At 43.8% G+C, this 9,680-nt stretch overlaps 2 protein-coding genes across 3 annotated transcripts in view; both read right to left on the bottom strand.

Annotated features, from left to right (window-relative positions):
* Window positions 1-1,714: 1,714 nt before the first annotated feature.
* LOC112412994 (CTTNBP2 N-terminal-like protein) lies at window positions 1,715-5,932 on the bottom strand. Its single transcript, XM_024764798.1, has 2 exons — window positions 5,899-5,932; window positions 1,715-5,403 (listed from the first exon to the last, which is right to left on the bottom strand). Exons 1-2 carry the CDS (start codon window positions 5,930-5,932, stop codon window positions 4,385-4,387), a joined length of 1,053 nt encoding a protein of 350 aa, XP_024620566.1. The 3' UTR covers window positions 1,715-4,384.
* The window catches only part of LOC112413026 (CTTNBP2 N-terminal-like protein), a 62,800-nt gene continuing 59,035 nt past the window's right edge, over window positions 5,916-9,680 (bottom strand). For both annotated transcript variants that reach the window (XM_024764859.1, XM_024764858.1), the window contains 2 exons: window positions 8,947-9,054; window positions 5,916-7,854 (listed from right to left, as the gene is read on the bottom strand). In XM_024764859.1, coding sequence (XP_024620627.1) covers window positions 6,373-7,854; window positions 8,947-9,054 — 1,590 coding nt within the window. In that variant the 3' untranslated portion in view covers window positions 5,916-6,372. The remainder of the gene's footprint in view (window positions 7,855-8,946; window positions 9,055-9,680) is intronic.

Raw genomic sequence — 9,680 nt, 5'->3', positions numbered from 1 at the left:
TGCACCCCCCAACCAGAGCGCGAGTACCTTGAGGTTTTCTACGGTAGCCACTTTGGTTTCTGTCTCATCTTAAATATCTAAGAAACATGAGTTGCTTGAGGGGAATTAAGATGTTCTGTTTTTGTTCCATTTACTTGACCTGATGAAGGTCTCTAGGTTAGGGTGGAGGAGTAGCATGATGTCCTGCAAGGTTGAAACCTGCCTCATGCTAAGAAGCAGCCCAGGCACTTACCTTGAGCTCCACCTTGGTCTACTCATCAGAATCTCCAGGGGGAAGGGCCTGCAACTGGCGTCATGAGTGACTCTGGACATTCTCATTTGGGAAGCAGGTAGTGGAAAGAGCAAAGTACTGGGTTTTCAATTCAGGCCCTGTCACTTACTAAGGTCTCTACTACAAATCTGGCCTTCAACTACCTCACGTGCACACGGGGGATGATAACACCTCACAGCACCCTTGTGCAAATTAGTAAGGGAATATGTGTGTGGAATCATTAACATGGTGCTTGGAATCCAAGTAGGCACTCTTGACTCCCAGTATCACTGACATTCTAGCAAAACAGATTCTAGAGCTCAAGACATCTCCTTAGGTTAGAGGCAAGTAAGTTCTTGTGAAAGAACAGGTATGGGCTATGAGGCACTATTTCTCAAAATGTGATCCTCCGGTCACCTGCATCACCTGGCCCCTAGGCCCAATCCCCAGGAATCCTTATTTTTAGCAGGATTCCCTTAAGCACAGTAAAGTTTAAGAATCACTACCCCAGTCTCCTTTCTCCTCCTTTACTTGCACCAATGAACTGGCCATTGATAAGTGAGCAGATGGGTGGACAGGCGCTCAAGTTTTCTCAACTAGTTTTATATCAATTAAATTAAAATTACTCCTGTGGAACAAACAATGCTCATTGCCTACCTCTGACGCATTATGAAAACACAAACTATTTTGAAGCAGCATTTCTCAAAAGACATTTGAAGTTCTGTTTCAAGGGCTAAGCATCAGAAGCGCTCTTTATAAATCACACACACGCACACACACACACACACACACACACACACACAAATTGACAAGGCAGCATTGCTGAAGTGAGGCTGTTTTGAAAAAATGGATATACCCTGTGTTTGTTGAAATGATCATTAATTGGCTTAAATGCTGGGAACTTCGATATGTAAACATCCACACTGTTTGAACATCTTTTGTGCATCAAAGGATTTTCAAGGGCTTTTGTCTGGCTACACTGGCATCTGCTAACAGTGTAGCAGCAACAGCAGTGGGCTGGGAGACAAGGGATGCACTAGTCGTTTGTCAAATGAGAGGGCTGGGCAAGATCAGGCGTTCTAGAGGACGTGATTCATGGATGGCGTCAGGGCCTCTGGGCACCGTGAAGCCATCAACCAAATTTTGCACATAAGCATAGACATTTTTCTGGGGACAGAGTCTAGCAGTTTTTAGATTCTCAAAAGGTCCAGAATCCCCAAATGGTTTAAAAATTACAGACTGGATTATTGTGAAGACTCCTCCCAGCTCTAAGATTCTAAGGAAAACCAATGTACCCAGCTCCTTTTGGGGTCTAACCTGGATGGGTCACTGACTTCGTTTGTTCTTTTAAAGCCAGGAGTGAGTGCTCCCTCTTCACCAATCTGCTCCTTCCCCAACAAAATCGGCCCTGTTGTGCAACACTCTCCAGTTCGTACAAACAAGACTATTTTTTTGCCCAGACAGTAGGATTTAACTTGTTTTAATGAAGTCTGCTATAAAAACAGCTGAAGACTTCTGCACGGTACATTTGGCTTTACACATGTTAAGGACTAGTTAATGCTTGTGCTGTGCATCGCACAGCATTATAATCTGTTGACCAGTAACACAGCTTTTGCAACACGGGTTAAGACCAAAATTGTGAATCACAGAACTTTTACTTAGCACACACACAATCTATGGCAAACCTCAATACTAACCTATAATACCTAACTGGGTTACTGGATCCACTGCAGTATTGTGCTTATTTATCTCAGAAGATAGGCAACTAGCAAAAATACACATTTCTTCTGCATTTCCCCACCCCCATATTACACTGTAAAAGAAATACATTATTCAGTGCACTTCCTAAGAAATAAACTTCCTTATAGTCTCTCTCTCTCTCTATATCTATGCCAAAACAAAAGAAGAGCACAATGCAATTTGTAAGATTACCATTTAAAGCAAGAGGTAATAACACTCTGGGATTATAGCTCCCTCTTCTGCTTAGAAAGTTCAGCTATTTTATCATCCAGTTCATGTGACTATACACGGGAATAAAACTTAATGCGTGATTGCTCTGGGAAGTTTAAGATAACCCCTTTGTCATTTGGTAGACACGCTGAGGCATTAATAGTATTTTAACTTTTTGATGTATTGTCTTTAGTCAAACCATAAGCTGTGCAGACACCAATATACTCCATAGTCATTTATCTTGATTTCCATCACTTGCTTTTCCCCCATCAACTCATGTTGGATTAAGAGGAAATAGATTTAAATTATAGCAGGTCAGTGGCTGCTGGATAGATGTTGGCTAGAAAAATGTATGTGAGGACACCAAGGCCTCTTCATCCTTGTGGACACAAAATCATGTACCCACCATGTATGAGCTGGGTTGCAGACAGTCTTGTTTGGAAGAGAAGAATAGTCATTATACTCTGCGGAGTTTGTTGGCTGTGCTAGCCAACAGGTTGGAAAGTCTGGAGGCTTCTGTCCTCACAAACTTGCTGTGATGGAAACGACCGAAGTTTCTAGAATGAAAGAGGCTGCAGCTTGGCAGCTTGCGGGCTGAATCCAGCTGCAGAAGTGTTTAACTAGCAGTATTTAAATATTTCTGGATCAGTTCTTGATATTTAAAAATGAGAATGTTTCTCATGAAAATTTGGATTTCATAAAAATTTTAGGAGCTGGTAACCCGGGTCTAGCATTCTTGCATGGCAACAAGCGGCTGAAACTGAACAGGGGGTGCCCTTTGTAACGGGGCTTGGGCACTTCAGTTTGCTACAGCTCCCACTGCTCCCAGCTGTCATACATCACTTGAGTGACCGACCTGTTTCACTCATTTATATGACCAGTTGAGTTTTGTGACACTGGGTTGGTTTGGCCTTGTCTTCTTTTGATGCTGAAGACCTGATTTCATTAGAAATTTTCCCCTCCTGGTGGACAAGAGTCCTCCTGTGATTGACTGGGTCCCAGCTATAACTAGTTGTTTTGGTAGGTAATCTTAACATGCATTTCTACTCGTCCTTTATGCTATATTGCAAACTCCAAAGATATAATCACACTATTATTTATGTGTTTAAGTGTGTGTATGTTAAACACGTAAAAGGGGTGTTTATCTATACAGATATATGTATACTTCCATTTAGGCAAAAGTTAATTTGGTTCCACAGATAGACACAGAGTGCTGGCAGCTTGGAGAAAAGTGTAACAATTTGCTAAAACCTGTATAATTCTGACTTATAATATTACAAAGACAGTGAACTTTAAGTTATTGCTTTTTCATTACAGAATAAAGATCTCATTCTGTTGCAAAACTTTTATACAGAATGAGTAACCATTTCCTATTCAAGTAATAGCAATCGGAATCAGAAGTTCCTTACACAACAGTAGATGCCTGAAGATATTTTTGAAGGATATGTGATTTCACTGTATTCAAAAACTTATGCAGGAAACTGGGAGCGATGTAATTTTTCAAAAGTACAAGAAAATCAGCACCCCAACCGCTTAATGTTCAGGAGGGTTTCTCAAGGGCTCCATAAAGCTCAGCTTTGTGGCGAGTTCACACCCACCTTTAGGATTCCCATTCTACTTATGCAGCCTTGTTTCTGAACACAAAGCTTGTATTAAAAAACAGTAAAAGACGACTGAAAGCAGTGTTGGTTTTTAACATTCAGAATTCACAGAGGATCTCATTTTTCGCAGCTGAATGATCCATTTTGTGTTACTGCTGCAGAATCACATTCGTACGGCAGTCTCACTTCAGGCACTTTTATAACATGCTCATCTGGAATGAAAAGTCTGCATGAGCCACTTCCACATAATTCAGAAGGAGTGCCGAGGGATTCTAGTCCCCAGATAGACAGGAAATCAGCACCTGGTACTCAATTAGCTTTCTCCATCGTAACACGACGGTGACTGCAAAGCTTAGACACCTCTGAGGTGCCCTTCTAGCTTTAGCACAAAGATGTGAACCATAAAAACCCAAACTACTTAGTTTCTACCTAAAAAATACAAAAAGGTGAAATACACTGAATGTATTATACAGGTAGTTTCAGCTATATCCAAATAAATAACATGATCTGACTCAGTGGTTTCACTCTGAGCTCTTGGATGAAATCTGATGGAATGTCCAATGTGGAGACTCCCTCCTAGGGACTAGCTACTGGTAGGCAAAAGTATCTCAACGTCCTTGCCATTGGCTACGACAGCACTAGAAGAGCAGCTGCTGGCAAGGTCTTCTGTGGTGGTCAAAGAGGTTGCCTGGGGATGAGGTTTGGTCAGTGGAGTGGCAGCAGATGGAGAAGGAGTGAGGCCAGGTTTCTTGGGTGGGATGGGTGGAGGGTTTCCTCTCTCAGCTCTGGGGATGGTAGGGGACTTGATCCCTGGAGACAGGGGGCTCAGAGGACTAGACACTTTCCCTGGAGTAGGTGAATGGCTGGTGTCACCTCTTGGGCTGGCAGTGTTGGCCAGATTTCGATAGTCTGTGCCAAAGGGAGAGCTGTTGGGAGACACGGGCTTGATTGGTCCTTGCTGGCTAGTGAATCTGGAGAGCACCTGGGTGACTGTGTTTCGGGCCAGCTGCTTGGCGGCAGAGTTGTCTATGAGGGTTGGGGATAGATCCCTGGATGGAGGGCTCTGTAGACCACTAGCTTGTTGGTCCTGATCTGCTTGGGACTGAAATTTGTGCCGAGCTGCATGGAACCGCTGGTTGATCCCTACTTGGTAGGATGACTGGTAGCCAGGGCTGCTAGCTGATGACCCCAATAAGCGCTTAGTTAGTACTGGTGAAGAGCAAGGAGAGGATGTGAGAGAGGAAGAGGCAGTGCTGCTGGGAGACAGTGAGCTCCCACTGGAAGGGAGGTGACCAGGCGCTAGGACTGGAGTCTCCATGCCCACAGGGCACCCACCATTCTCTACTGCTTTCTCTTGGGCCAATCCCACAGGCTTCTCTCGTGGAGGCGCTTGGTTTTCTACACTGCTGCCTGTAATCAGCTCCTTGGTAGTTTGCATTTCTGGGTCAAAATGTCCATTGGTTTTTGCATAAGAGTAAGCAGGAGTGGTGGGACCAGGCAGCCCTGTGGCTGTTACCTTGGCCGTGCCGCTCCCATGGGTTCTTTCTGCCTGAAAACTCTCCGTTTGGCAAAATACAGACACTAGCACAGGTGGCTCAGTTGCTCAGCTTGGAGAAAAGTGTAACAATTTGCTAAAACCTGTATAATTCTGACTTATAATATTACAAAGACAGTGAACTTTAAGTTATTGCTTTTTCATTACAGAATAAAGATCTCATTCTGTTGCAAAACTTTTATACAGAATGAGTAACCATTTCCTATTCAAGTAATAGCAATCGGAATCAGAAGTTCCTTACACAACAGTAGATGCCTGAAGATATTTTTGAAGGATATGTGATTTCACTGTATTCAAAAACTTATGCAGGAAACTGGGAGCGATGTAATTTTTCAAAAGTACAAGAAAATCAGCACCCCAACCGCTTAATGTTCAGGAGGGTTTCTCAAGGGCTCCATAAAGCTCAGCTTTGTGGCGAGTTCACACCCACCTTTAGGATTCCCATTCTACTTATGCAGCCTTGTTTCTGAACACAAAGCTTGTATTAAAAAACAGTAAAAGACGACTGAAAGCAGTGTTGGTTTTTAACATTCAGAATTCACAGAGGATCTCATTTTTCGCAGCTGAATGATCCATTTTGTGTTACTGCTGCAGAATCACATTCGTACGGCAGTCTCACTTCAGGCACTTTTATAACATGCTCATCTGGAATGAAAAGTCTGCATGAGCCACTTCCACATAATTCAGAAGGAGTGCCGAGGGATTCTAGTCCCCAGATAGACAGGAAATCAGCACCTGGTACTCAATTAGCTTTCTCCATCGTAACACGACGGTGACTGCAAAGCTTAGACACCTCTGAGGTGCCCTTCTAGCTTTAGCACAAAGATGTGAACCATAAAAACCCAAACTACTTAGTTTCTACCTAAAAAATACAAAAAGGTGAAATACACTGAATGTATTATACAGGTAGTTTCAGCTATATCCAAATAAATAACATGATCTGACTCAGTGGTTTCACTCTGAGCTCTTGGATGAAATCTGATGGAATGTCCAATGTGGAGACTCCCTCCTAGGGACTAGCTACTGGTAGGCAAAAGTATCTCAACGTCCTTGCCATTGGCTACGACAGCACTAGAAGAGCAGCTGCTGGCAAGGTCTTCTGTGGTGGTCAAAGAGGTTGCCTGGGGATGAGGTTTGGTCAGTGGAGTGGCAGCAGATGGAGAAGGAGTGAGGCCAGGTTTCTTGGGTGGGATGGGTGGAGGGTTTCCTCTCTCAGCTCTGGGGATGGTAGGGGACTTGATCCCTGGAGACAGGGGGCTCAGAGGACTAGACACTTTCCCTGGAGTAGGTGAATGGCTGGTGTCACCTCTTGGGCTGGCAGTGTTGGCCAGATTTCGATAGTCTGTGCCAAAGGGAGAGCTGTTGGGAGACACGGGCTTGATTGGTCCTTGCTGGCTAGTGAATCTGGAGAGCACCTGGGTGACTGTGTTTCGGGCCAGCTGCTTGGCGGCAGAGTTGTCTATGAGGGTTGGGGATAGATCCCTGGATGGAGGGCTCTGTAGACCACTAGCTTGTTGGTCCTGATCTGCTTGGGACTGAAATTTGTGCCGAGCTGCATGGAACCGCTGGTTGATCCCTACTTGGTAGGATGACTGGTAGCCAGGGCTGCTAGCTGATGACCCCAATAAGCGCTTAGTTAGTACTGGTGAAGAGCAAGGAGAGGATGTGAGAGAGGAAGAGGCAGTGCTGCTGGGAGACAGTGAGCTCCCACTGGAAGGGAGGTGACCAGGCGCTAGGACTGGAGTCTCCATGCCCACAGGGCACCCACCATTCTCTACTGCTTTCTCTTGGGCCAATCCCACAGGCTTCTCTCGTGGAGGCGCTTGGTTTTCTACACTGCTGCCTGTAATCAGCTCCTTGGTAGTTTGCATTTCTGGGTCAAAATGTCCATTGGTTTTTGCATAAGAGTAAGCAGGAGTGGTGGGACCAGGCAGCCCTGTGGCTGTTACCTTGGCCGTGCCGCTCCCATGGGTTCTTTCTGCCTGAAAACTCTCCGTTTGGCAAAATACAGACACTAGCACAGGTGGCTCAGTTGCCGTGCCTTTAGACAGGGTTACTGGTTTCTTCACTTGCGCGCTGGGGCTACTTTGCTGGTGCAAAGCCTCTAGGTCCTTCACTATCTTCTTCAAACTCTCCATCTCTTCTTTCAGAGTTCTGGTCCGGTTCTCTTCTCGGTTCAGCTTTGCTCTCAGTTGTTCCCTTTCAATGTCAAACTCAGACAACTGCTTCTCCACCTGGGCCTCCGTCTGCAAGCCCCGCTTCCTCTCAGCAGCGAGCTCTTCCTCCAGCTTGCTCACCCGGCTCTTCTCCTTCTCTAGTTTCAGGCTCAGCTCTCCCGCCTTCTGGCCCTCCTCGGCGGCCTTGTTGGTGGCCTTCTTGCACTCGCGCACCAGCATGGAGGAGAGCTGCTTGTGGCGGGAGCGCTCCTCTTCCAGCTGACTGGAGAGCTTCTTCTGCTCTTTTTCAAACTTTTTCACTTGGGACTTTTCAAATTCCAACTACAAAAGAATGCCACCACAATCTTGATTAGAGTAAGGAAACAAAGAGATACTGAAAAACTTACCAAGTAGAATGCATCAAGCTAGCTGTTTTCTGGCACATGGGATTACCATGTGTGCCACGTGCTTACATCAAATATTTAAGTATCAGAACACCTAACATAAAAATGTACACACTGCAACTTAATCTCTCTTGGATGATTTAGGAGGCACTTCTAGTTCTCATTGTCTCAGGGCTATTAGTGGGAATCTGAATCATCATTGCGTTTTATGTTATGGAAAGTTCGGGGGATTAGAGCCAATCAAAACAGCAGAGAGCCGTATCAACCAGATTTTGTGACGAATGCTGCTGAAAACTTTTAAAGCTTCAGTAATAATTCTTTCTGGTCTTAAAAACAAACAAACATTAAGTAGTTGCATTTGAATCATTCCTCTTATACAAATGCCATCTCCTTTAATCATCATCCCAACCCTATTTAAGGCACAGAGTGAGAGGGAAAGGGTTGAAGGAACCCTTTTAGTCAGTGTTTTTCAAACTCTGAGACTCATTCATGGACGGCAAAACCATTTAGTGAGCCGTGATCAGAAATAAAAAAAAATGAAATAGAAGCGAAAATATCAATGTGTATTATAAGCAGTAAGGGTTATGTATGATTTCGTGAGATTTTTGTTTCAGGCATATGGATATATGTGTATATATACTGGGTTGTGATGTAAAATGTATTTCTTACTAGGAGTCCTAAGTCAAAAAAAGTTGGAGAGTTCAAAGTTACTGTTCCCCAAAGTGTGTTCTATGGAATGACAGTCCCATAGTGAATGATCTATGTTAAAAGATTTTATGAAAACATAAATTTGCTAAACACAGAATACCCTATCTTGTTCTTGAAGACTCACAGCGTGCTTCTGCATACTAAAGGGTCTAACAAATTGCAGTTAGAAACCTCTTTAACTTCGTTTAATCCAGTAATTCCCAGACTTATTTGACCACAAAGCCCCCTTTTTTTGAGCAACACCAATTTACACCCTGCAGAATAATCTTCAAGAAATGCTACTCTAGGCAAATACTGCTCTGAGCCCCTCCACCTTAATTACCTGTTGAGTCAGCCGCTCTCTCTCCTTCTCCAGCATGTAGGTGACATCATCTCCTTCAGCTGTGTCCTGTGCATGCCTTTGCCTTTCTTCCTCAAGGTCTAGGATTACCTTTAAGGAATTAAAAAAAAAAAAATCATTTTCAAATATCAAGGAGTCACACTTAGAATACAATTAAATACTAAGTGTTCTTCTAAGCACCCAACATCATTCCACAGATAAATAAATAAGTAAATCCCAGTCAGGGCCATCAAGGAGCACACTGTCTAGAAGGGTGAAAGATATGTAAGCTATGTGCCAGGAAACAATACAGTACATACTTATCCGAGGTAACACGAAGTGGCATGTAAATAGAAGAGAGCAACTCATTAGCTGTAGGGGCTGAGAAGGTTTCAGAGAATTATTAAGTTTGGTGGGACTAGGGGACAGATGTAGGTGATGAAGCAAGGCAGGACCATGGAAAGCTGAAAGCTGAAGCTCTCCCTTGATGTTCAAATCACTGGAGGTACCAGAGGGTGAAGCCTAAAATTAAACATTTCAAACAGGTGACATCCTAACTGTGCCTTGCTTAATTAATATATGCATTTCGTGTACAGTAGATAAGAGGTGAAAAGACTCTCTTGAATTTATCCTGCATGTGAAAAGGCTCAATTATTGAGATCTTAAGTGGAGATTTTTCACAAGGCTTTTTTTTTTTTTTTTTTTTTTTTTTTTGGGTTGGGGGGCCCCCCCCTTTT

The sequence above is a fragment of the Neophocaena asiaeorientalis genome, unplaced genomic scaffold, assembly GCF_003031525.2.
Source record: "Neophocaena asiaeorientalis asiaeorientalis breed wild unplaced genomic scaffold, Neophocaena_asiaeorientalis_V1.1 scaffold62, whole genome shotgun sequence".
NCBI lineage: Eukaryota > Metazoa > Chordata > Mammalia > Artiodactyla > Phocoenidae > Neophocaena > Neophocaena asiaeorientalis.
Note: the sequence above shows the minus strand (reverse complement) of the source record. Positions and strands in the feature narration are given on the sequence as shown.

What these genes read in the sequence shown, in the direction of transcription:
- LOC112412994 (XM_024764798.1), bottom strand. Translation starts at nt 5,932, where the DNA reads ATGGATCATTCAGCTGCGAAAAATGAGATCCTCT. An exon ending in TGCGAAAAATGAGATCCTCT is followed by an intron (nt 5,404 to 5,898) that starts GTGAATTCTGAA and finishes CTCCAAGCTGAG; the next exon opens with CAACTGAGCCACCTGTGCTA.